At 39.7% G+C, this 27,823-nt stretch overlaps 1 protein-coding gene across 1 annotated transcript in view; it reads right to left on the bottom strand.

Annotated features, from left to right (window-relative positions):
* Positions 1-27,823, bottom strand: part of MYRFL (myelin regulatory factor like) — a 132,574-nt gene that overhangs the window by 44,338 nt on the left and 60,413 nt on the right. Inside the window, exons 10-11 of the mRNA XM_007956920.1 lie at positions 25,059-25,167; positions 23,986-24,095 (exon numbers count right to left, since the gene is read on the bottom strand). Of these exons, the coding sequence (XP_007955111.1) occupies positions 23,986-24,095; positions 25,059-25,167 (219 nt within the window). The remainder of the gene's footprint in view (positions 1-23,985; positions 24,096-25,058; positions 25,168-27,823) is intronic.

Genomic DNA, 27,823 nt, shown 5'->3' with positions numbered 1-27,823 from the left:
GCCCCACCTCCTACAGAGACGGACTTTGCAGCTTGGACTTGTCAGCTTCTATATGCTTGTGAGCCATTTGCCTAAGATAAATCTCTCTCTCTCTCTCTCTCTCTCTCTCTCTCTCTCTAAATATATATATATACCTTGCTGGTTTATTTTTGTGTTTCTCTAGAGAACCCAATCTAACACACCCCCATAAGAAATCAAGGAAAAGTTTATTCAGGGAAGGAAATTCACTTTGTTGGTTACTAGGGATGGGAGAGAAGGGGAGAGAAAATTTAGGATTAGTTGGGGGTCACATGTTGCTTTGGGTGAGGGGAGGGATGGTATGGAAAGAGTCTGTGACCAGCATGGTGACACTGGGAGAAGGAAAGACACTGAAACACACACAAAGATATAGACAACAGAGGCAAATACCATTACATGCACAATATTGCATTACCACTAGCACCAAATACCAGGCTACTAATAAATGCATAGACAGGTGAGAAGATCAAGTGGGGACAGGCAAACAGGAATATACCCTAGATCAAGGATAGATTTGGCTAAAGACAATCTTACATATGCACTTGTGCTATAAAATTAGCCACATAACATTACAGAACCAACAGAAGATAGGGTTGGAGTAACTTCTCAGAGACAACCAGACACCTTGTGACAGAGAATCACTGGGCCTGTGGACTCAGGACCACAGTCTCAGGGGACATCATGCTCTATTGGCACAATATAGTACATAAAAATCTTGTTCTACAACCTACTTTGGCTAGTAGCAACTGGGGTCTTAAAAGTTTTCGAGTAGTCATATAAGATGCAACTATTGGTCTCCTCTAGTCTGGAGCAAAGAAGAGTGAAGAAAATAAAAGTCATCCAGAAACAATTAGTCCAAAGGTAAGATGGACCACAAGGACCTCAGTCTTCATGACCCCAAGACCAGAAGAACTAGATGGTGTCTGGCTACCAATGCCAACCACTTGTAAAAGGTTCAAAATGGAGATGCTGGATAGAGTGGTGGAAGGAAGACTGGGCAATCTACTTCCATAGAGATACCACCTTGGAAACCCAAGGAGGGGTCACTATGAATCAGAACTGACACAACGCAAAATTCAAAAACACAGAAATGACCAGAATTATTGGTCAGTTAAAGACTGGTGGAACCCCTAAGACTATAGCCCTGGGTTACCCTTTGGGCCTAGAAATGGACTCACTTACATGGATTGGCTCTCGGCCCAACAGTAGAAAGACTTACATGCAGAAAACCTACCTCAGGGCAATGTACCCACCTATTCTAGGGAGATGTACCCCTTAGATCAATCAGCCCATGAGACTCCAGAGGGGCAGCATTCACATAGAGGGAAAGCTGGACAGACAGGAATGTATAGACAAGAAGAGCACAGGGAGGGGTAATCACAGGGAGGACATGGGAGGAGAGTTTTTTATGGTCGGGGATGGTATTTGGGCAGAGAAATCAAATGTGTGTGAACTGTTGAAGGTAAAACAAATTTGCTTTGTAAATTTGCACTCAAAGCACAATTAAAAAAAAAAAAAATCTCCCCACAGAAGCTTTTCTAAATTTTGTGATTCTGGTATAAGATTTCCTTTAACAACTAAAATCTTGTTAATAAAAATAAGGGAAAAATCATAAAGATAAGAATAACATTCTATAATTTTAAACACAGTAAATGTTACATGGTTATTTACAGTGTTGACACTTTAAGGAATCTTCTGCTATGATTACCGTTGTATATTTACAGTGGATTAAATGGCCAGTTGATGTCTACACAACAGTCCATGTCACAGTCCTTCCCCTGCCTGCCTTCCCCACAGGCAACCTATCAGCCAGTGCTGCCAGCTCTCCGTCCTAAGTCTCCTGAATCTACCCACATCTCTCCATTCTCACTGCTGCTACCATTTCCAATACTCTTCTTTCTCTTGGTAACTGGCTTTTTCTTTTTAAAAAATATTTACATGATAAATTAATTTGCAATTTAACCCAAACCATAGAGAATGATGATAAATTCCCCTTCTGAAGTACATTAAGTTCTTTCTACAACGTTTTCCCAACAGGACTTTTAATGCTGCCTCAGGAGATACAAGCAATGACCACAACTGTCCAGTTACTTGCCAATAATGATAAAAAGCCAACTGTAATTTCTCCAACTCAAATTTGCTGAACCATACATCTTCCAGGTAGATCCAATAGGCAAGAAGATAATTCATGTGTTTTCCTATTTAAGAGGAAATAAATGTGGAGAAGGAATTTACTACCTTCCTGATTAAAATTATGGCCCTGACTTTATGGATCTAGTGGAAAATTACCAAAAAATAAATTTCCAGGGCATGTTATGGGGATTGACTCTCACTAATATACATTTCTGACTTCTGTTCACCAGCATTACTGTGAAGCCGGTAAAACTATGTTAAAAAATGTAATATAGAACTTTCTGAAAATGTTCTTTTCTATGCAAGTGATAACCAGGAATGTACACGATAGTTGCTTAAGGAACTGGTTCTGAGTACACATGCCCACAGCCAATGAAGAGAGGCAGATTTATAAGGCCGGTCATTTGAACTTTCCCCATCTGATGCTCACCCTTGGTTAAGAACTATTTTGTAATTGGACCTAATTTAAATATTCAACTCCATCCAGCTATTGTTAACAGTTTTAAATGGGGCTCACTCCCTCTGCTGAAATATAGCTTTACAAATTATGTTTAAACAAGCTTGTCACTAAAAATTGCTGGTAAGACTGTAGGGAAAAAGTGCCAACTGCTTCAAACCACCCAACAATTTTTTCACCCAGTATTTAAAAGACTTGTTTTGGAGTGAGTATACATATAGACAACATAAGCATATTTTCTGAATGGACTCTTAGGGCAGTTTGGCAAGTCTATATGCACATGAAAACAAGGGGGAGCTGGGGAGGGGGATTTGTGAAATAGAAGATTAGTCTAGCTTACAGCAGGTCCCTTATTTAAGCCTCTTCTTTCATCACAGTCCCTTTCATACTTTATTCTTAACCACAATGAACCATATTAACAGTTTGCTGAACATATATTTTCTCTGGTCTCTGGAACTAGTTTTCCTGAACACTATCCTCCCCTCCATCTCCATCTTCCTTACATTTGGTGTCATAGTTACTTATAAACACCTTGGTGAGACAGAGGGTTCACCAAAGACAGGGTCCACATCTTGTTCTCCAGCAGAGAGTAGTAACTCAGTACACATTGATGAGTAAATGAGTGGTTGTTCACGCCATGAGGCATTGAGAGGTTATTGCATGGTTTGAAACTACTTAGTGGCTCTGCAAGAAAAAGACCTGTTGATGTGCTTGCATAAAGATTACAGCCTGGAAAACAATCTGGGGCAATTCTACTCTGTCATATAGGGTCACTGTGAGTCAGAATCAAGTTAATTGCCTGCAGAAACAAGCATTACTCTCTACTGAAACGAAGAGCGGCCAAACCCTTATTTTATTCTTTTATGTGAGTTTTCTCTCAGAGAACTCAGAAGACTAAGGTCTAAGTTCCCTTTCTATGTTAGGAGTATATCCCTGGAAATGCAGGTTCACTCACAAGCACAAGTGCTTATCACCTTCAGCAAACCAGTGGTTTGAGTTAATATAATCCTGAAGGGAATTATAAAGGTACAAGTGCTTAATCACATCATTTGGGATCATAAATCATCAGTTTTATTACTTCCTGTTCACTAGGAATCAATTAGGTTCTCACTATTCAGATGCAGAGAGAAGGTGAGAGTTTCTTTAGATTTAATCATGCCTAAGGCACTTGACTGCTAACCAGAGACTAGTGGTTCAAACCCACCAGCCACTCCTCAGGAGGAAGGTTGGGCAATCTACTTCCATAGTGAGACTGCTTCGGAAAACCAAGGAGGGGTTGCTATGAGTCAGATATGACTGGACGGCGGTGAGCCTGGTTTGGTTTTTAATGAAGAAGAAGAAACAGCTTACAGAATGCAAACCAACAGCGGCAGACTCTTTATCATGCCTTTCAGATATATGAGGCACAATAAACCCAGAAGCGCTGTTATGATGCACAAACACCTTTGTGGAAACTGAACAAAGAGATGAGGTAGGGATGTTCTGTGAGTTGTGCTGGCTGCCTGATGGGTGATTTCCACCTGGCAGAGTTGATGGCAAGGGGCTTTGACAGTGATTCTCTAGCAGGGCGATTATGTCCCCCAGGAGACATTTGGCAATGTCTGGGAATAGTTTTGGTTGACAAACATTATTGGAGATGCTACTGACATCTAGTATGTGGGTGTCAGGGCTGCTGCTAAACGTACTACAAAGCACAGGACAGCCCCATAACAAAGAATTATCTGGCCTAAAATGTCCATTAGTGCTGAGATTGAGAAACTCTGGACTATGGGAAGAAAGAGTAGGAATAAACAAACAGTGCTGTGGGATAGCATAAAGGAGGCAGATACGGGTTAAATCACTGATCTTAAAAATAGTAATTCCAACACAGGAGTTGGATAATCAATGGGGATAGAAAGATAATGAAATTTGGACTTAGTCTTAAAGGATGTATGGTCACAAACTGGAAGCCCACAGGCCAAATTTGCCAGCAGACTTTTCTGAAGTATTTGCTGATACTTAAAACTTAGGAGATTTCATCCAAATTTCCAAGTTTCTAGCTCCTCTAGAAAACTCAGAAAATCTGGCTACACTGGCTTCCTGTTCCTGCCAGGACTTTAAACCAGTTCATTCCAGTTCAACCCCCTGCTGAAAATTTGCTTTTCCATCCCAGATATACTGAATCAGAGTCTACATTTTAAAACAATCTATAAAAATCACCAGAGGTTTATGTTAAAATACAGATAATGATTCAGTATATCTGGAATGGAAAAGCAAATTCTCAGCAGGGGTCCAAACCAGAATGAACTAGTTCAAAGCCCTGGATCCTGTATGGCAACATTCCTGCCTCACAACAATTGCTGCAGTTGGGCTAGATGGCCGCTGCCTACTGTGGACATGTACTCTTCAAGCCTGCACAGTCCTCAGTTCTCTGCTTGCCTTGCACCAAGCTCAGGGGACTCATCCCATGTATTTCACTACGCCTCACAGATATATCGATTTGGAATTCTTGAGCTTAGTTAGTTCATGTGGGATCAGGTAGCAGAAGATCCTACCTTGAGGCTGTGAATAGATTCCAAAGGCTTATGAACTAACCTCCTGAGATGCACAATTATGTATGGATGTGTTTACATGCATTTTTCCAAGGAGACAGTTTGTGGTTTTCATCAAATTCTCCAAAGAAAGAACAAAAGGAAGGAAGGGAGAGATTGGGTGAGAGGGATAGAGGAAAAGAGGGTAAAAAGAGTCTAGTGATCCAAAACACTTTAAGAACAACTTGTCTGTAGAAAGCAAGGAATCAAGTATTCCACTTAGATTTTATAGAGATTATAGAAAATGAATTTTTATAACAAAAATTGATTCTTCTACACAGAATTAGTATCTTGCTAGATATATTAGAAACTGCTAAAATATTCTCAATCATGTAATTATATCAAGATTTTTGGCAAATGGCCTCAAATGAGAATTCTAACTCTGCTTTTATACCATATGTAATAATGCCATATGGAGTGTACAAAATTAATGTCTTAGTTGCAACACTGGAGAATTAGTCTGACTCTATGCTAAAGGTGGTTTAATGTCTTACTAGGTGGTTAGGGACATTCAGCATTATTTAAAAGGATCATCATGTGCTGACAATAGACGCCTTATTATGTACACTGAAAACAGTCATGTTTCTAAACCACAGATTTTTATATAGGTTTTTGGCAACTGGATGAGTAATTCTAGCCAGATAAGCATCTGAAAATCCCTGACTAATGTTATGTGCTGAACAGAAGATTTCAAAGGGTTGCTTGAGAAAAGTAAAGTATTATAATGAAATGTGCAAAAATCTGGAACTAGAAAATCAAAAAGGAAGAACACACTCAGAGTTTCTCAAGCTGAAAGAACTGATGAAAAAATTCAAAGCTCTCATTGCAAAACTGAAGAATTCTATGGGCAAAATACTGCACAATGCGGGAAGCATCAAAAGAAGATGGAAGGAATACACAAAGTTACTGTACCAAAAAGAGTTAGTCGATGTTCAACCACTTCAGGAGGTAGTATATGATCACAAACCAAAGGCACTGGCAAAAAACAAGGCTTCAGGAATTGATGGAATACCCATTGAAATATTTCAACAAACTGATGCAAGCTGGAAGTGCTCACTAGTCTATGCCAAGAAATTTGGAAGACCTCGTCAGTTGGCTGGAAGAGGTCCATATTTGTGCCCATTCCAAAGAAAGTTGATCCAAAAGAATACATAAATTATTGAACAATATCATTAATATCAGGCACAAGTAAAATTTTCCTGAAGATAATTAAAAAATGGTTGCAGCAGTACATCTACAGGTAACTGCCAGAAATTCAAGTTGGATTCAGGAGGGGATATAGGAGGAGGAATCCAAAAAGCCAAACCAAACTCACTGCCATCAAGTCAATTCTAACTCATAGAGAACACCATTGGGTTTCCAAGGCTGTAAATCTTTATGGAAACAGACTGTCTCATCTTTCTTCCACAGAGTGACTGATAGATTTGAACCACCAAACTTTTGGTTAGCAGCCAAATGCCTCAACCACTACTACTAGAGCTCCTAGAAGAAGGGATATAATTGTTGATGTAAGATGGATCTTAGTTTGAAAGAAGAAAATACCAGAAAGATGTTTACATGTGTTTTATTGACTATGTAAAGGCATTTGACTGTGTGGATCAAAACAAAGTATGAATAACACTAAAAAGAATGGCAATTCCAGAACATTTAATTGTGCTTATGAGGAACCTGTACATAGACCAAGAGGCTGTCACTCAAACAGAACAATCTTTAAACCAAGATACTGCATGGTTTAAAACCAGGAAGAAAGTGTGTCAGGGTTATATCCTTTTACCATACTTATTCAATCTGTGTGCTGAGCAAATAAATGAGGAAACTGGATTATATGAAGAAGAACACAGCATCAGGATTGGAGAAAGACTCATTAACAACCAGCAATATGCAGATGACACAACCTTGCTTGCTGAAAGTGAAGCTGACGTGAAGCACTTACTAATGAAGATTGAAGACTACAGTCTCCAGTATGGATTACACCTCAACATGAAATAAAAATCCTCACAACTGGACCAATATCATGATAAATGGAGAAAAGACTGAAGTTGTCAAGGATTTCATTTTACTTGGATCCACAATCAACATCCATGGAAGCAGCAGTCAAGAAATCATATGTTGTATTGCACTGGGCAGGGAGCTCTGGTAGCATAGTGGCTAAGGCACTTGACTGCTAACCAGAAGGCTGGTGGTTCAAACCCACCAGCCACTCCTCGGAAGGAAGACGGGGCAATCTACTTCCATAATGATACTGCCTCAGAAACCCAAGGAGGGGTCGCTATGAGTCGGGTCCGACTTGACAGCACATAACAACAACAACAACAACACTGCACTGGGCAAAGCTGCAGCAAAAGACCTCTTTAAAGTGTTAAGAAGCAAAGAAGTCACTTTGAACTAAGATACACCTAACCCAAGCTATGGTATTTTTGGTAGCCTCATGCATGTGAAAGCTGAACAATGAATAAGGAAGACCAAAGAAGAATTGATGCCTTTGCATTGTGGTGTTGGCAAAGAATACTGAAAATACCATGAACTTTCAGAAGAATAAACATATCTGTCCTGGAAGAAGTGCAGCCAGAATGCTCCTTAGAAGCAGGAATGGCCAGACTTCATCATACCTGCTTTGGTCATGCTGTCAAAAGGGACCATTCCCTGGAGAAGGATATTATGCTTGGTAAAGTGGAGAGTCAGAGAAAAAGGGGAAGACCCTCAACAGAATGGATTGACACAGTGGCTGCAATGATGGCAAGGATTGTGAGGATGGCACAGGACAGGGCAATGTTTCATTCTGTTGTACATGGGGTTGCTATGAGTAGGAATAGCCTGGTCAGTACCCAACAACAACACATAGTAGCAGATTTGGTGGTTCTTGGTGGAAAGCACTTTTGTAGGATTCTAGCTTTCTCAAGGACTGTATACAATGCTAAGACTTTCCCTTAAATTGGCCTTCAAAGGTAATCCAAGGACTCCCTCAAATCAGTATTGGCTTTATGCACCCTCTTTGGGAATATATTCATATACTTGAAAAATATTTATTAAGTAACTTATGTCAGGAACTATGTTAAATGCTAAAAGTACAATAATCAGCAAGGTAGACAGAATCTTTGTCCTCACACAAGTTACAGGTATAAACAAATCACTGGGCAAATAATATCTTAATTACAGTTGTGATAAATCAGTGGAGATGAGGAAGTAAATGGAACACATTTTGAAGGATACAGGTGGGAGGGTGAGACAAAGGAAAAACATATATGTGACTAGCCAATTTGGGGGATAATCGTTTCACAAAGGGATTGAGCATTCCTTTCTCCATGATGGGAAAAACTGAGAAGGTACCCAAGACTAGAAGAAGCATCATCAGTACCCAGCACACTGGTTTCCACTGCAGTTTAGATCCTTTCTGTGTTGGGAGGTAACTGGCCCAGGCAACAGATGAAAGCTTGTTCAGTATCCTTGCATTTCCTAGGGAACACTCAGGCTCTGCTGGACAAAGTTTGTAAGATTCTCAGTTCCTTGCAAGTCTGACAATAAATAAGGCTCATAGGGGAGAAGTCAGGCAGGAGAGTTGATTTATCTTCTCTTTGGGAACAAAAGTTTATCTTCTGTCTAACAACATGGAATGAGAGTAACTAATCTTGATTGCAAAGAAGGCCTTGAAAAGTTGAAATAGGCTTTCAACTTGAAAATCTCTCCTTGTGGCAAGTGTCACAACTAATTTTGCACAGACTGATGTTTTATAATAAAATCATGGAAATAAAGTAGCTTGTAATTAAGCATTGTAAAAATGATTGCCAAAGGGAGTAAAACTGTGCTTAGGCAATGGGTGAGTCTGGTAATTATTTGAGCTTTGGAAAAATTCAGCATTAGGTCTTTGTCTGAAGGTTTATTTTGTGAACAGCTTACCAGGCCCTGGCACGAATTAGGGGGGGGGGAAAAAAAACAGAAAAACAGGCTGCTAAATAATGTAGAAGCTCTGAATTTCAGCTGAATTTCCAACAGGCTCCTGGAGAGGCGGCTTCCCTCACTTGCATATTTTTCTTGCAAAGAGGGCAGCTCTTGGGCTCATTTCCCTGGATGCTCCTTTTAATCTCCTGCCTTACGTGGAAAGAGCATGAGGTTTCATAAATCTGTTTAAAATTATGTGTCTGATTGTTGTTCTTTTTTTTATTTGCCTTAGAATTCTTGTTTAATTTTTGCTTAAGGGCAATTTTCTGTGGAACAGGCTAATGTCCTTTAACTGACATAAGTTTCCAGTTGAACTAGCACATGTCACCATTTGCTGTAATTCTTTGACTTCTTGTCTTCCCTGGGTGACCTATGAGCTTTGCGAGGGTAATGACTGTCTTATGACTCCCCAGGGCCAACTTGGCATCTGGCACATGTACATGCTCAATATTCAATCAATTAACAGAATCAGTAGCTCTTTACACCAAGCATTTACGATGTGCCAGATACTCCCTAAGTGCAAAAATACAGCAATTAAATTTGACAGACAGGGTTTCTGCCTTCATATTTTCTAGTGGGAATATTGACCAATAACAAATAATCTACAAATAAGTTATACAGTTTTAAGTAATTTGCACTAGGAATAAAGTCAACAAGGTTTTGATATGGAAAATAATTGTCACTATTTTAACTCATTGCTATAGATTTGGTATATCAATTGAAGATATATTATTATCCTGTAAAAGACAGGTAACCCAATGGAAGATTGGACCAAACAGTTTGCAGAATAGGAAATCCAAATAGCTAGCATAAGAAAGAGATGCCCAACTTTATTACCAATCAGAAAAAAGCAATGAACAATAGGATACAACTTACTCCATTTAGAGTTACAAAAATTAGGAAGTCTGATAATGCCAGGTGCAGGTGAGGATGTGTGGAAACAGTAAACGACATATACTGCTGCTATGAATTAGAACTGAGCAGCAATCTGGATCTGGTGGTACTTCATAATATTAAGTATGTGTATGTTGTATACTCGATTCCTGAGACATATCCCTGAGACAATCTCCCATGTATTCATTCATAAGAGGAGGGCCTTTGTGAGAACATTCATCACCGTATAGTTTGTGGTCCACAGAGTAGGAACAGGAATGAGTACTTAAAACATCACAGAGTAATGCCAAGGAATTCTATGTATCTGTTAGAAGCTGGGAGCTAGATGTATATACAAGCAACACAGTTGCATGTTAATAAGAGTGTAGGATGAAAGAAAAAGTAATAATATAAGCTGTTGTGTGATATAAGTTATATATATTTAAAGGAACTCTGGTAGTGTAGTGCCTAAGGCACTTGACTGCTAACCAGAAGGCTGGCAGTTCAAACCCACTAGCCACTCTTTGGATAGAAGGTTGGGCAGTCTACTTCTGTAGTGATATTACCTCAGAAACCCAAGGAGGGGTCGCTATGAGTCGGGTCCAACTCGAGGGCAAATAACAACAAATATATATTAAAAACATACAAAAGACCACACTTATAATATTACGTAAAACCTGAATATCCAAGGATGTATATGAAACACATTCCAGTGGCTGTCATTGTGGGGTTTGAATGGACGTGGGGAGGGAGTTAAGGGGGAAAATACAGAAAAGTTAATGAGCCATAATAATGAGAAGTGTAAATATCAACTTTTAAGTGCCAATAATAAAAACAGAGGAGAAAATCTTCCAAAGAAAAACTATGAGAAGTATGTGACATCTTCAGGAAAAACACTCTTGTACAAAGTATACTTACTTTTAAGGAGCTCTTGTGGTGCACTGGTTAAGTGCTCAGCTGCAAACCTAAAGATTGGTGGTTCAAACCCACCAGCCCTTCTGTGAGAGAAAGATGTGACAATCTTCTCCAGTAAAGATTACAGACTTGGAAACTCTATGTGGGCAGTTCTGCTCTGCTCAGTGGGGTCTCTATGAATGGAATCAACTAGAAGGAAATGGGAGTAGCACTCTTAACCAGTTTAAATAGCTTGAACACACAATGATAGACTCTCAATATCAGAGGCAAAGCTTAGTAGCCCAGGAGAGTTTTGTGGATATTAGTGCAACGAACGGCCTAACTATAGGAAGTAGGTGACTCTGACCCAGGAACCAGACTTAATAGGTAAAGATATGACTAACCAAAAAGGGACTGAATCATACTTAAGACTTCTTTAAGTATTATTCTAAAATATTATCTTGGAAACTCTGGCATACATTCTGTCATTTTAACAAAGTTATACTTTGGTAAATGAAATGTGAAATTCCAGGTACTCCGCCAGTCAGGGATGGAATTTGCCTATCTGAAATTCAAAGCATTACTACCACCTGCTGATAAAATATTTAAATTGCAGTTTTAGCTGTCTGACTTCTTTTCCTAACATTATTCAAAACTTCAAGCAAACAGTAACATTGGAAAAATTGTAACATAAATGTCTATATACCTACTACTTAAATTCCACAAACAGTATTTTGCTCTCTTTCATAATATATCTACCCATCTGTTCATCCCTGTATTCATCTATCAATCCATTATTTTAAATGCATTAAGAAAATATAAAGTGAGTAATAATTTTAAAAAAGCTATAACTACAAGAAAAAAAATTCCAAGATAACAATAAATAACATATTTCTCTCTACACTTTTTTTAGCAGAAATAAGAAAATTATTCTGCTTTTTATGTAAGAAGTTCCTAGGAAAGAGGAAGATGATCTATGAACAAGTGATTATGTGCTGAAATATCAAGGGTTGGTTGTAATAACATATTAACTCTAAATAAAGTAGGCACTCAGCTTGGAGTCAAACTAATCATGTGAGTACACTGAATGCTAGCTCCCCAAGGGAAAACTATGACCACAACCCAGTGAATTATTTCTGCTTTTCTCCTTGATGAGAAAAGCATGGACTTTTAAATTGACTGCTGAGTAGGAAATAAAAAAATCCCCATTTAGATTCTGAGCCGGCTATATGGATTACATATAATTTGTTTTTATAATTCAGTTTCTCTATATTTAAAAATTAGTATGTGCCACCTTATAAAAACCATAAATCCTTTCAGAGAGGCCTGAAGAGGTAGCCCTTTTGAGTGGCAAGTAAAACTTTCAACAATTAACCATATTGTGTTATATGACCTGAAATTTTTGGACCTAAGAAAACAAGCATTATCAAAAGTAATTTACAGATACAATTGCATTAATAGAAAAAGTGATTAGAGTTTCAGCTCATAATAATAAATCTATATTTACTACAAAACTCTAAAGAATGACATCATTTTTTTTATGGCTATAAAACAACAGTAATCTCGAAACCTTGTTAAGCCAGGTTTTCGATGAAGGTTTACCTGATGTTGAAATTCATGCTCTTGACCACTGTGCCATATGCCATCAGTGATTTTTCAATCATCAAAATCAATGATTTTTTGGTAAGGCTCCTTTTCCCTCCATCTTATCTATCCCCTTCTCACTTCCTTATTGATCATCTCTGCTCTTCTGGCTTTTGTGATACTACTTGCCCCAAATCTCCTCCTATTTTGTAAACCAATCTTCTGGGCCTTCACATCAGCCCTACCTGAATGTGTTCCTCAATGTGTTGCTTTAGGACTCTGCCCTGCTCATTTTATATGCACTCAGATGCCTACAAGGCCAGGCAGGTGACAGGAAGCAGTGATGTGAGGTGGATGGATGGTATATGAAGCTCCTGTTGGGGGAGCAACTCCTCAGCTCCCTGTCACCAGATCTTCTGACATTTCAAAGGAGCCAGAAATCCAAAACTTGTATGAAAATCTTCTAATTTTTAAATATGTGCAATAAATCCAAAATTTTTAAAACACTGCATGGAAAAAGAAAGTTTGCAGGCCAGACTTGGCCACTGACCTCTAACATATTACCTGCTTCCATCATTTTTCCCTTAATAATTACTCTCTTCATCCATGTCTACAGCTTCATCTCTATCTCAACTTCTGTCTGAAGTTCCACATATCCAGTTTCTCAGATCTCCTTCTGGACATTTTCATCTGAATGTTGACCTAGCATCTCAAACACTGAATTCATCTTGTCCCCAGAAAACCATTTCTCCTTCAGATTTTCCTACTTAGGTTAAAAGAATCACACTTCTTTCTTTCACTAAGATTCAGAAACTCAGATATTAAAGTAAAAACATTCATTCAAAAAATTCTTACTGGATACCCATGATGTATCAGATACCGTACTAAGTAACAGGACTGATGAGGCACACACATTCTCTGACCTCAAGAAGATCACAGTTGGGAAGGCATATGGAACTACATCCAAAAATATATAGAGATTTGACAGAAAATATGTCCAACATATGTATTTATAGGTGCTGCAAATATGTCTATGAATATAGTAGAGCATGTTGTTGTTGTTGTTGTTATGTGCCGTCAAGTCAGGCCTGACTCATAGTGACCCCTCCTTGGGTTTCCAAGGCAGTATCACTATGGAAGTAGATTGCCCAAACTTCCTTCCAAGGAGTGGCTGGTGGGTTTGAACCGTCAGCCTTCTGGTTAGCAGTTAGGTGTCTTAGGCACTATGTTATCAGAGTTCCCATAATAGAGCATACAGGGGGCAAATTTATAACAACTTCTTAGCCATTACCAAACACCTTTGAAGGAATGAGTTGCTGGGACTAGGGGCTCAGGACCATGGTCCTGGGACACATCAAGGTCAATTGGAATAACATACTCCCTAAAGATAACATTCCACATCCTACTTTGGGGAGTAGCAACTAGGGTCTTAAAAGTTTGTAAGTGACCATCTTGCAACTATTGGTCTTTCCCTACCTGGACCAAAGAAGAATAAAGAAAATCAAAGACTCAAAGAATCAATTAGTCCAAAGGACTAATGGATATGCAAACCTCAGTCTCCACTACCCTGAGACAGTAAGAACTAAATGATGCCCAGCAACCACTACTGACCATTCTGGTCAGGATCACAATAGAAGATCCTGGACAGAGTGGAAAAAAAAAAATGTGGAACCAACAACCAGGTTTACTGGTCTAACAGGGACTGGTGGAATCTTGGAGACTACGGCCCTTGATTACCTTCAACCCTGGAACTGAACTCATTCTCGTGGAGCAACAGACAAACAACAAGCAGACTTCTAACATGAACAAGAACACGAGGGAGGTATACATTTCTTAGAACAATTAACCATATGAAACCAAAATGAGCATCTGCCCAGGGACAAAGCTCAGAAGGCAGAAAGGGGTGAGAAAGGATGAATGCAAACAAGTAACACAGAGAAGAAGTGAGAAGAATATTGTAACATTGTGGAGATTGCAATCAATGTTATGAAACAAAATGTATATGAATTGTTGAATGGAAGACAACAAATGGAAAAATTTGGTCTGTAAACTTTCACCAAATCACAATAAAAAGTTTAAAGAAAAAAAAAAGAGGAAGAAGATAGTCACAGTCCATTGGAGGAGACAGCTAATAGACAGATAATGACAATACAATGTGATAAATCCTCAAAAAGATATGTAATCAGAGGCAGGATGAAGACAGGATCAAGCAAAGTATCACAGAATTCATTAATTCATTTAACCAGTATTTATTGAATCACTACAACATTCTAAGCTCTGGAGTTAAAGCCACAAATAAAGTATTGGGGGTATAGTTTTGAAAAATATAGATAAGATTTCTGCTGTCACACAAAGGCTTGGGGAAACAGAAGAGAACAAGTAGACAAATAAGGAAGACAATTTCAGTTCGGCACAGATACTCTCCAGTTTGCAGTGTGTTTCTTGTGGAGAAGCTCGGCAAAGGGGGTGGGTGGGGTCTGCATTGGCCAGGGGGGTACCTTTTTCTAATTTGTATGAAGGCATTATACTCCCTTGTAGTGATCTTCAATCTTACAAACAAAATAAACCAGAGTGATGTGGAGACTATTCTAGATAGGGCATTCAGGGAAGATCTTGACACTGAGGTCCAAAGGATGAGATCCTTTACAGGGAGAATCTTTAGGGCAGAGAACACTCAACTGGACAGTTCTGAAGCAGGCTCTAAGGCAGAAACAAACTCACATATTTGAGGAACAGCAGAAAAGGCTTGTGTGACATTGTACAATGGTACATCCATTGTGGAGAACAGTCTGGCAGTTCTTCAAAAAACTGAAAATAGAACTACCATATGACCCAGCAGTTCCACTCTTAATTATATGCCCTAGGGACTAAAGTAGTGACAGAAGCATGAGCACTTATGCTCATTGCAACACTATTCACAACAGCAAAAAGGTAAAAGTCATCTAAATGCCCATCAACAGGTGAATGAGTAATCAAAGTGTGGTACATTTGTACAATGGAGTATCACTCAGCCATAAAGAGAAAGGAAGGCCTGCTACCTGCTACAATGTGGATGGACTGCAAAGATAATATGTTGAGTGAAATAAATCAATCACAAAAGGACAAATGCTATATGGTCTTACTTATATGAAAGAAAAAAGAATGTACTAATAAAAAAAACCAAACTCATTGCCGTCTAGTCAGTCCCGACTCATGGTGACCCCTCCTAGGGTTTCCAAGGCGGAATGGTGTAGTCCTAAGGCATTTGACTGCTAACCAGAAGTTTGGCGGTTCAAACCCACCAGCCACTCCTCGGAAGGAAGACTAGGCAATCTACTTCCATAGAGATACTGCCTCAGAAACTCAAGGAGGGTCACTATGAGTCGAGTCAACTGGATGGCAGTGAGTCTAGGGTTTTTTTTTTTTTTTGATCTCTACGAAAGTAGATTGCTTAATCTTCTTTCTGAGAAGTGGCTGGTAGGCTTGAACTGCCAGCTTTCTGGTTAGCAGTCAAATGCCTTAAGCACTACACCACCAAAGCTCCCTGCATTAATATATGTTGTTGTTGTTGTTGTTATGTGCCGTGGAGTCGGCCCCGACTCATAGCGACCCCCTCCTTGGGTTTCCGAGGCAGTATCACTATGGAAGTAGGATTGCCCAACCTTCCTTCCGAGGAGTGGCTGGTGGGTTTGAACCGCCAGCCTTCTGGTTAGCAGTCAAGTGTCTTAGGCACCATGCTACCAGAGCTCCCGCATTATATATATAGAGACAAAAAAAAAAAAAGCTGATGTAGTAGGGGCTGGCAATGTCATAGTAATGGGAGCAAAGGAAGACCCTGGAGAAGGAGGTTAAGCAATCAGCCGTGAGATACCAGAGAGGTGGCTTTCACATAGAGGGAAAGCTGGACAGACAGGAATGCCTAGTTAAGAAGGGCACAGGGGGGGTGTAGTCACAAGGAAGAGAGGGGAGGAGAGTTTGTTAAGGTTAGGGATGTTCATCAGGGTATGAAACCAAATGTGGAAAAAAAAAAAAAGGGAAATATACAAGAGATATTGCCAAAGTAAGAAAATCAGGACTTGGTTCCTAATTGGATGCAGTGGGTGAGAGAAAGGGAGACTTGAGAGACCATTTTCAATGCCTTCTCTCCCTCCTTCACTTATTCAGTCCCCAGTGCTTCCTTTCCCTTGTCTCTCACATCTTTCCTCTTCTTTTCCATCTTATAAATCTCTGCCTTGTCTCCAGAAAGTCTCTCTCCTTCTTCTGGACTGATGTAGTGCTTTATTTAAGTGTTCCATAGAACTTCTCATACAGGAACTTAGTTTATTACTTGTGTATATGTCTTATCAATGTTGTTGTTGTTGTTGTTTGCCATCGAGTTGGCCCCAACTCATAGCAACCCCTCCTTGGGTTTCCGAGGCAGTATCACTATGGAAGTAGGATTGCCCAACCTTCCTTCCAAGGAGTGGCTGGTGGGTTTGAACCGCCAGCCTTCTGGTAAGCAGTCAAGTACCTTAGGCACTGTGCTACCAGAGCTCTTTGTCTTATCAATATACACAAGTAATAAACTAAGTGTATATGTCTTATCAAGGAGCTTTGGTAGCATAGTGCCTAAGGCACTTGACTGCTAACCAGAAGTCTGGTGGTTCAAACCCACCAGCCACTCCTCGGAAGGAAGATGGGGCAATCTACTTCTGTAGTGATAGAGCCTCAGAAACCCAAGGGGGGTCGCTACGAGTCAGGTCCAACTCCACAGCACATAACAACAAAATGTCTTATCACCCCTCTAAGATTGGAAGCAACTTCAAATAGACATTCCTGATACATTATGATGAAGGAAAGGTAGGATGAATTGATAAAAAGTAGTCACATACTAAATGGCAGCAGGGTGGTTTGCAGCATGCATTTGTAAGCAAAAGAAGGAAGGAAAGGGAGAGAGATCGGAAGGAAAGGAGGGAAGGAGGAAGGCAGGTTTGGCCAAGGACCAATTATTCAAAAGATAAATCTCATCTTTATATGGCTCAAATATCAGTTCATTTAAGATATTTCTTACATTTTTTAGGTATATTCAGTGCAATGGGTTTCTCATATATGGGCTTTCTGTCTCTGGGTATACAATTTAGCTAAAAATGATTGGCTGGGCTACAATTTTGCAAATGATTGGTTAGTCTATTGTACACATAGGGTGTAAAAAACCATCCAATATGAGTAAGTGACCTTTCAGAAATTGGTTGATTACTATGCAAATTGAGTGATTTGTGGTCTACCAGGGGATTGGTCGGTTTGTGGTCTGACTGGGGGGGTCATACCTTGAAATTGAATGTAAAGGCCAACATGGACTGAAGAGACCTCATTACCATTAAGAAAATTCTAGAACAGAGCACATCATTTGGACCTAAGATCATTGTGCTAAGAAGCTCTTAGCCACAGAAGAGAGTGAGCTGTAACAAGAGAAAGATAGCAAGAAATGGCGGCAACCACAGTACAATCCAGCAACAGAGAAATAGCCACAGAGTACAAACGATGAGAACCAGGAGACCTATGCCAGGCAGCTGCAGTAGGCTTGCCAGCCCACAGTGTGAGAAGAGATCTGACTGTCTTTAGGCAGGAGGCTGGCTGGCAAAGTAGGGTACCTCTGGTCACTGGCCAGAGGAGCTAAAGAGCTGTAACCCTTGCTGCTGCAGGGTAGAAGCCCAGAGAAGAGCCTGTCGCCTGGCACTGCCAAAAGAAGGGTTGCCACCTCAAGGATGGCCAAGAAGAATCTGAGAGCTGTTTGGTTAGAAGCTGTCCTTACTGAGGAACTATATCTTGTTTCCTAAATTGTATCCTGTTACTTCCAAGTTGATCCTGATCCTGGGTGGTAGCCTGTTATTTCCCTAGTAAGCCACATAATCATTAAGTATGGTCTGTGAGTTCTGTGTGTCCATTGCAGTGAGTTATCTAACTCAGCAGAGAAGTAAAGGGTGCCAACAGAGGGATGGCTGGTGTTAGAAATGGTAAAAAAGTTGGAGAGTGGAACTATGTCTGACCTCTACCTCATAGGAATCAGCTTGGTGCTCATCTTGACTCTCATCCCTCCTTATGAATACAGACAGGCTGTGATCCTAGTAGATTATAGTACATTTTTCTGATACCAAGAATACCTAATAATAATGCTCAAGAAATGCAATTACCAGCTTCCAAATAATCACAGAAACAAAGTTGCCAAATAAAGAGATGAACAAGTCAAAAGGCAGAGCCTCCAGTGGTCTAATGTATTACGCTACAGCATCCACCTACTGTGGCCCCTCCCTCTTAGTGTCAGCCCAAACTCCATCACTCCACCCTCCCATCCTGGAGCAATCTTCACAGAGGCAAATGGAAGTCATGAGGAATTTATGAGAAGTGCAAGTTACCCCAGATAAGAGAAGTTCATCTTGCAAGGTCATCTCTCCTCTTAAGAGCAGAAAGAAAAGCTGTATCCGCTTTGACCAAAATCACTAATCTCAAACTTTGGTTGACTGCATGTATAGCCTGTAGAGGCCCAACCATTCCTTTTTACATTTTGGCATAAAGTTTCAAAACACATGTGGAAATGATATAGTAATAGTGGAGAGCAATGTTTAAACATTTTCATAAGCATTTCTACTTTGCATTATACCTTCAACAAAAATTTCTTTATTAAAAAGGGACAAGTGGATGGCAGGAAAATGGAGTAAAGAGTAGAGAGACAGCGTCTTAATCTGACTTCAGCCAGTTACTACTACAGCCTATGGTGCCCCAACTCTACTCTTGTTGCTATTAAACTGATTTAATTTTCAATCTGTCCTATTGAAGAACAAGCTCCAAGACACCCTTCAAAAGAGACAGAATACAAAATCCAGGAAGTTCTAGCAGAAATGGCCTGAAGCTAATTACCACATTGTGACGGTAACAAAATGGAATCAACCTAACGTGCACACTGGCAGAATATCACCATGACATGTTCTAAATCCAAGGAAGCATGAACCTAGTCAGAGCCCTCAGATAGTCATGGGGAAAGAGAAAAAGGTCAAAGGAAAAAAATTGGTATTTAACTTAATTAATATAACTTAACTATAATTCACTTAAATGAAAATAATTTGCCCTACTCTACTGCACTATGATCCCAGTGTTAAGGATGAGAAGCCGTGTTGCCTAATGAGATGATCAAGAGACTTAGGTTTTGTCTGACCTGCAGTGTCCTCCTCTATGAAAAGAGAGGGCTCAACTAGATATCCTTTAAGTTCCCTTTAAGATTTCCAATTCTATTACTTTATTTTCCAAACTCACCACTTTCATAGAATCTTAGAGTAAGAAGTTCTCACCTAGGAATTTCTATAAATAAGATGTTATAATACTGTTTTGCAATCTCATTTCTTAGAAGTAACGAAGACAGTTATTTCAGCAGTCACATGCAGTCCTGGAAGGTCAGCCTGATCTTCATTTGAAGAAGAGGCAAGGGCCTCTGACTTAGAGTCATATTAATTTAGAAATGAACTGTCATTTGAGATGATCTAGTTACTTACCCCTTTTGCTGGATGAAGCAGTTGAAGCCAAGAGGGAAGTTAGGTAATCTGACCAAATCACCCAGCTAGGTACTCTCTTGTTTGATTGTTTGATGTTCTTCCTAAAATTCCATGTTGCTTCCTGAACTACCAAGTATATTTTGGATAAGAGCTGGAAAAATATTCAGGTAGCACTTAAGGAAAGTGGAATAAAACACATAAAAGAGTTATGAGCTAAAAGCAGTTTTTGCTAAAGTAAATAGGAAATCTCATGGCGAAGACAGGAAAAAGGAAGACAGAACCCATCCTAGCAAAGCCTAGGGAGTCCTAGCAAATTTCCTTAACACACAGCATCCACGGACACAAAACCATGACACTGCCTAGGAGAGTAGGTGGGAGGCAAGAAAGCAGGAGGCTCTTTGTGTATTTTGTTTATTTTACAACTAGCAAAGAGCATATAGCAACCACCTTCCCTGTGTTCTTAGTAAGAAAGATTAAAGAAGATGCCCAGTGCAGTATTTATAATTTAAGGAAGTACACCCCACAATGTGGCGGATCAAACCAGCAATTGAAGTCTATCCTCAGAAACAAGCCAAATAAGAAAAACAGGCTTCTCCTGTGTCATCAGAGGGGGGAGATGGCCACCTGCTCTTGCTGTTACGCATTCTGTAAATGAGTGTGGCCTTGGTGATACCTCTGTAGATTGTATCATTACAAGGTCCTATTACTAAGAGAATCGCAACTTTTCCATTCTGGACTGGTGTCAGTTTTATTTATTTATAAACTGAATGTTGTATTGGCGTGGTTTTCTCCTCAGTTGATGCATGAACCTGGCTGGCTGGAACAGGAATTTCACCCCCTACTTTCCCAAAGGGAGCTCTGGTAGCATAGTGCCTAAGGCACTTGACTGCTAACCAGGAGGCTGGTGGTTCAAACCCACCAGCCACTCCTCGGAAGAAAGATGGGGCAATCTACTTCAGTAGTGATAATGCCTCGGAAACCCAAGGAGGGGTCACTATGAGTCGGGTCCGACTCGACAGCACATAACAACAACAACAACACTTTCCCAAAACTGTGGGCTGACCTACCTAGAAATAAGCTTGGCTTGTGGCCTCCTAAAAGAAGAGGGTAAGGCCTTGAAACTACTGTTGCTAATAATCCTGACAATCCTCATTCAACTCAACAATAAGATGTAACTGGCGGGTTGACCACTTGCCATCAAGACAATTCCAACTCATGGTAACCCTATGTGTATTAGAGTAGAACTGTGCTCCACAGGGTTTTCCATGGCTGATTTTTCACAAGTAGATCACCAGGCATTTCTTCCAAGGCACTTTTGGGTGGACTAGAACCACCAACCTTTTGGTTAGCAGCTGAATGCACTAACCATTGGCACCATCCAAGGACTCTACTGGGGGATACCGAAAAAAAAAAAAAAGAGAGAGAGAGAGACTAATTATTTTGCTGAATGGTGACAGGTATAAGATCTTGGGTAGATATTACATGCACAGCAAACACAGAAGTCTTCTCCCTGAGTGTTCTAGGGGAGGGTCATACCCAGAAGAGAAGTACCTGCCACCAGATGGGTGATCCCAAGAGCCCCTACCTTGGCAGTCTGGTGAGACTATGCTCCTCACTCACCCCAGAAAACTTCTAAAAATGCAAATGAGTGAGGGTTACTTTATTATATGAATAACTCTGAGTATGCCCTATTTTATTTAAATTAAGTAAATTATTAGAAAACATCGGTAATTTGTTATTAAAAAATAAATCTCTTAGGACATAACTCTCAAGTGAAGTAATAGCTTAGGTCTAAGAGAGAAAAACTAGTTGATGCTTTTGAATTGTGGTGTTGGCAAAGAATGCTGAAAGTACTGTGGACTGCTGAAAGAACTAACAAATCTGTCCTGGGAGAAGTGCAGCCACAATGCTCCTTTGGAAGCGAGAATGGCCAGACTTCATCTCACCTACTTTGGTCATGTTGTCAGAAGGGACTATTCTCTGGAGAAGGATGTCATACTTGGTAAAGTGGAAGGTCAACAAAATAGGGGAAGGCCCTCAACAAAATGGATTGACACGGTGCCTGTAGTGATGGGCTCAGGAATAGTAGGGATTGTGAAGCTGGCACAGGACTGGGCAGTGTTTCGTTCTATTGTACATAAGGTTGCTATGAGTCAGAGATGACTCAATAACACATAACAACACGAGAGAAACTAAGGAGCCCGGTGGTGTAATGGGTAAGGTATTTGGCTGCTAACCAAAAAAGGTCAGTGGTTCAAAGCCACTAGCCACTCCATGGGAGGGAAGGCAATCTACTTCTGTAAAGATTAACAGCCTTGGAAACCCAATGGGGGTTGCTATGAATCAGAATCAACTCGATGGCAGTGAGTTTGGTCTGGTTTTTGGAGGACAGAAACTAAAAACTTTCCTGTTGTTGTTATATGCCGTCGAGTCGGCCCTGACTCATAGCGACCCCTCCTTGGGTTTCCGAGGCAGTATCACTACAGAAGTAGGATTGCCCAACCTTCCTTCCAAGGAGTGGCTGGTGGGTTTGAACCGCCAGCCTTCTGGTTAGCAGGCAAGTGCCTTAGGCACTATGCTACCAGAGCTCCCAACTTTCCTGTAGTGTCAGGCATATGACTGCTAACCAGAAGGCTGGCGGTTCAAACCTACCAGCCACTCCTCAGAAGGAAGACTGGGCAATCTACCTCCATAGAGATAAAGCTGCCTTGGAAATCCAAGGAGGGGTCGCTATGAGTCAGAATCAACTCCAAGGCACTGAGTGTGGGTTTTTTTGCATAACAAAGATGTGTTCCTGAAAAGCAAATGGCAATGCCCAACTTTTAGCCTCTGGTCTCTTCCAGCGCAGGGCTGAGCAGGCCTTCCAGACTGTGATCTAAGTATCTGTTGTCCAAGGTTTTGTAATTAAGACTGTGGAGGGGCATGAAAATGCCCCCTTTGCCTTGTTCCTTCATGTGTGACTTGCTGACCAACAGGACTGGCAAGATTGGCCTCATCTGCAGGCTGGTTAGAAATGCAAAAGCTTGAGTCTCACCACATTCTTACCAAATCAGAATCTGCATTTTAACAAGACCCTCAGTGATTTGTGTGGACTTTAAAGTTTAAGAAGCACTGCCTTCGTGAACTGACTAATTACAGTCTCCACTCAAACATCTCTTATCACAAAATACCTATGTCAGTTTGTCTCTCCTCCCTGCATCAAATATTATAATGCAACATGAGGCAACTTGGCAGCAGGGAGAATTTGCAAATATTGTAAAAGATGCAGGATTTCACATAATCAGTAGAAGTAATATCAGAGAACTACTCAAGTCACACACACAAAGCCTCAGCAAGCAAGGAGCTGGCAAGTTAGATACATTAACAAGTGAAGAGAAGCAAATCTAAAAGGAGGATGACATTCCTTCAAAAGAGAAGGATTTGAATATCAAAGAATTTAGAAAAGCCCTTGGGGAAAATGATGAGGCTCATGAATATCTCTGAAAAAAATGACCCACTTTATACTTATGCTGTGAAAGTCAAACATACAATTTTGTCTCAATATATACATAGATATATCTATATATATCAACAATTCATTTAATTCTTAATTATTTGAAGTGGCAGCACATTTTTTACATTACAACTTAAATTGATTACACATGATAAAATTACTTTTCATAAGTTTTGATTCATTATTTGCATTTTTTAAATAAAAATCTAGTCAAAACTTTTTGTCACTATTTATTATGAACTTTTTTTAGTCCCTGTTTTAAAAGCATTCACCTTAAGTGGGATTTCCCAGGGCCAGCTGCCTTCCAACAATGAAGATTTGCTGAACTCTGATTTTTATTTTTGCATATTCCTTTTTCTTATTTGATTTCTTTTTATGACCAGTGTGGCATAACTGATTTCAACCTACTCCCTAGCTCAGTGAAGAATTCTTTCTAATGTTCTGTTTCTAAGTCAGATGTTTAAGCCCAGGGTTATTCGTCAGGTTATAGCTAAAGCAGTAGATATTTATTTATTCAGTAATTACCTTATCGACCATGAGGAAGTTCTCCAACTTTTGTCCGTTTTCACAGGTGACATCACCAACCTCTCTCACAGCTCTGGGCAGGATCTCTTGCACCTCCTGGGCAATCATTCCTACATAAAAAATACTCCAACAGCTTCAATCAGGAAAATATCTTTTGGAAGAAAATCCTCTAAGATCTATCTCAGATTAGAATACTGCCAGCCACTCAGGACATCTTTGGAAATAGATGCTTATCCTCCTAAGCTTTTACTTTGATCTACAATGCATTTAAGGTAAAGAAGGAATTTTGAGCCAGAAACAAGTATAGGATTAAAATGAGCTATCTTTTTCTCCTCTTTTCTCATAGACTCTGAGCCAAGGGGCAAGTAAATACATTAAAATTCCTGCACATAGGTCCCTGGGTGGTGCAAAAGTTTAAGTACTCTACTATTAGACAAAAGGTTGGAGCTTCAAACGCACCCAGAAGCATCTTGGGAGATAGTTCCATTGATCTGCTTCAAAAGTACAGTCTTGAAAACCATATGAAACAGTTCTACTCTGCGCACATGGGTCATCATGAGTCAGAACCCACTTGAAGGCAACTGACGACAACAACATAGAAGTAAGGGTGGGGCATTATCTTGGCTCCTTTCTTTTTCTGTAGGAGATCTGTACTCCTCCACGCTCCATCTTGCTCAAAAACTCCTGGACGTTACCTCCTGCCCCTCTGACCTAGAGCCAGGAAGGCTTGTCCTTTCTCTTTCCGTGCCAGGAGCATGCTGCTCCTCAAACAGCTCTAGGTTCCATCTGCTCAAGAACACTCCTTCAAAGAACAAAAGGACTCTCCAGGAGAGAAACTACATATCCAAAACACTCCAGAGATACCTTGGCGCGAGGCAAGGGGGGGAGGTTTGAGGGAAGATGACACAGAAATTCTTTAACTTTTCCTATTCCAGTGATTATGGGTTTCACAAAGGATAAGACAGACCACCGCAGTGTTGTCAAATGCCATAGCACACAACTTCAAAACAAAATGGGAATAAAAATTTTAATAGTTGACAATACAAAATCAATAGAAAAATTTATCTGGGTACCTGTTTGATGGGTAGTGTTTATTCCCATCGCAGATGCAAATTCAGGTTTGTAGTCATATTCAACAATCCTCATTTGGGCAATTCTTCTCAGCTGTTCATTTGTGTCAATCTAATTTAATTAAAGAAAAGAAGATTTTACAGGTTTAGATATTGTCTCATCAAATCAATGCCCACAGTGACCTAGTGAGATTAAGAATGTTGCCAGTGGGACTGTCTTTTTCTTTTATTCATTATTTTAAATTTCTTTTTTCTTCTCTTGGGATAAGCCTCAGTTTCAAGGCTCACATCAGGGACTTCCATCTATTGACTAACAAACTGAGCCAGAGTTTTTGTGTCCAAAGTACAAAACAAATGTGCATAAATGTTGAATGTAAAACAAGTTTGCTTTGTAAATTTGCACCCAAAGCACAACTAAAAAGAAAACTGAAAAGAAAAAAAAAAAAAATGGAAACAAGAATATTCATGGGACATAACTGATAAGTTTCAGGAAAGAGATCAGAAAGCAGAAGCAGTGTACATAGGATGATGTATCTGGCCGAATTAAAGGGTCATATAATGGTATTTAGGAATAAAGCTTTAATATAATGAGCACTGAAATATTTGAAAGAAGTTTGAATTTAAAATGTGAAATGCGATAAAGCAATTCATCATAATAAAGAATTGATACAATAGCCACAACAATGAACTCAAGCATACCTACAATCATAAAGGTGGCACAGGACTGGGCTACGTTCTTTCTTTTTCTTTTTTTTTTTTTTTAATGCATAAGGTCTCCAGGAATCAGAGCCAACTTGACAAAAAAAAATAGTACAGGACAAAAGCTCCATCACTCACTGCTCTTGCCTCCCTTCTCTCCTCTGAGAGGTGAACACTCCTTCTGAGAAAGGAATTGCTTACTTAGAAGAGAAACAATTGCTGTTCAGGATGGCAAAATATCATTTCCAAATGAGCACACGGTTCACAGGCAAAACTTAAATTTGCAAACTGAAAATGCAGTGCTTAGTTCAAATAACAAACTTTGGGATATGGGGATATTTTATAAAATTGATTTGCTTTTGTGCATTTTGTTGGGGAAAATTTCTTGAAGATGACAGATTGCAAAACAGGATTATTCAATTGCTGGTTCTTCAGAACTCAGACCTCCTTCTCTTACAAAATCTCCCTCCCCCACACCACATGACTGAGTCCTCTTCTGAATTGTCCACTCTGCTCTAAAGAGTTGTTAAAAAAGGCATTCCCAACTGTCACTGTAGATTCCTCAAAAACATTTCACTGGGTCATAGCAAAACGATATAAATAAAGGCAATATGCTAGATTTTTCCGATAGCTAAATATGTCTTCTTCAAAGGATTAGCCTTTAATTTGAATTTGAGGATTTTTAAAATTATTTTAATGAAATTATGGTAACAGTAGAAGACCTTTTGTTTTTTTTTTTAAATGACCTATTAGACAAGCAAAAACTTAGCAGCTGTATGTGGGTCCCCAAATTTTCTTTTGGAATGTAACTGGATTACAAAACCCATGGTTTCCTGGCAATTAAAAATATACTACCTGGGCATTCTAGGAGCTCTGATGGTATAGAGGTGAAATCTTTTGGCTGCTAACCAAAAGGCTGCACCAACCACTGCATTGGAGAAAGACGAGGTAGTCCACTTCTGTAAAGATTTATAGGCTTGGAAACCATATAGGGCAGTTCTACCCTGTCCTATAGGGTTGCTATAAATTGGAATTTACCTGATGGCAGTGGGTTTTTTGGTTTTTACTTGGGCATCTTCCATATGCCAGAGCAACCAAAAACAAAACAAAACTATGTCTTGGTCCACAACCCCTCCCTTGACCCATTCTGTGTGAGTATGTGTGTGAAGCTCCTCCATTGTCATTAAAGACTTTCCATCCTTCCCTAGTTTGGATGGTTGCGAAGGACTGTGGCTTGGCTCTTACCTGGCTAAATGGAATAGCTTTACTTCAGATACATTTGTCGATGAGTTTAATTCTGAGCTCACTGCAAATGGTATAAAAAACTTGGTCTAATTCACTCATTCATTGTTTTATTCAACTAACAGTTACCAGTTACATTCAATATTCCATGTACTACACCAAGTGTCAGAGATTGAGAAATGATTGCCCTTTTTAAAGTTTGTGGTCTGTTTTGACTTCATATAATTAAATGGGAGAAACTCTATTTTGTACATTCATTTAAAGAATGTGTTGGGAGTGTTTCCATCTTTGATACACAGTATGCTTTGTAAACCTGGACAATTTAAATTCATGTGTTTGGTTGGACAATCTGTGTAGAGTTTTCTTAAGCAAAGAATATATTGCAAACATTCGTGTCTAACACATATTAACTTGGATGAAGGGAAAGGCAATATTCAATGGGGGGGCAATAATAACCAATGGCAAAGAAAATCACTGGGAGATGCACAAAAGTAAAAGACAACAAAGGGAAATACTACTGCTTACACAATCCTGCAATAATAATAATAACAAAAACACCTACAAATAAACACATAGGTAGATGTGAAAGCTGAACAGATGTGGGATGGCAAATGAGAGTATTTTAAGTTTGGCAGAGGATATTTTACATATATATTAGTATGTGCTGCAAATATACCCAAGGATGTTGTATAGCATGTTGTTGTTGTTAGGTGCCGTCGAGTCATCTCCGACCCATAGCAATCCCAATGCACAGCAGAACGAAACACTGCCTGATCCCGTGCCAGCTCCATGACCCTGCTATACTTGAGCCCATCATCACAGCCACC

This window comes from Orycteropus afer, unplaced genomic scaffold (assembly GCF_000298275.1).
Source record: "Orycteropus afer afer isolate SDZICR_OR568_19922 unplaced genomic scaffold, OryAfe1.0 scaffold00685, whole genome shotgun sequence".
Lineage (NCBI taxonomy): Eukaryota > Metazoa > Chordata > Mammalia > Tubulidentata > Orycteropodidae > Orycteropus > Orycteropus afer.
This window is presented reverse-complemented; position numbering and strand designations above follow the sequence as displayed.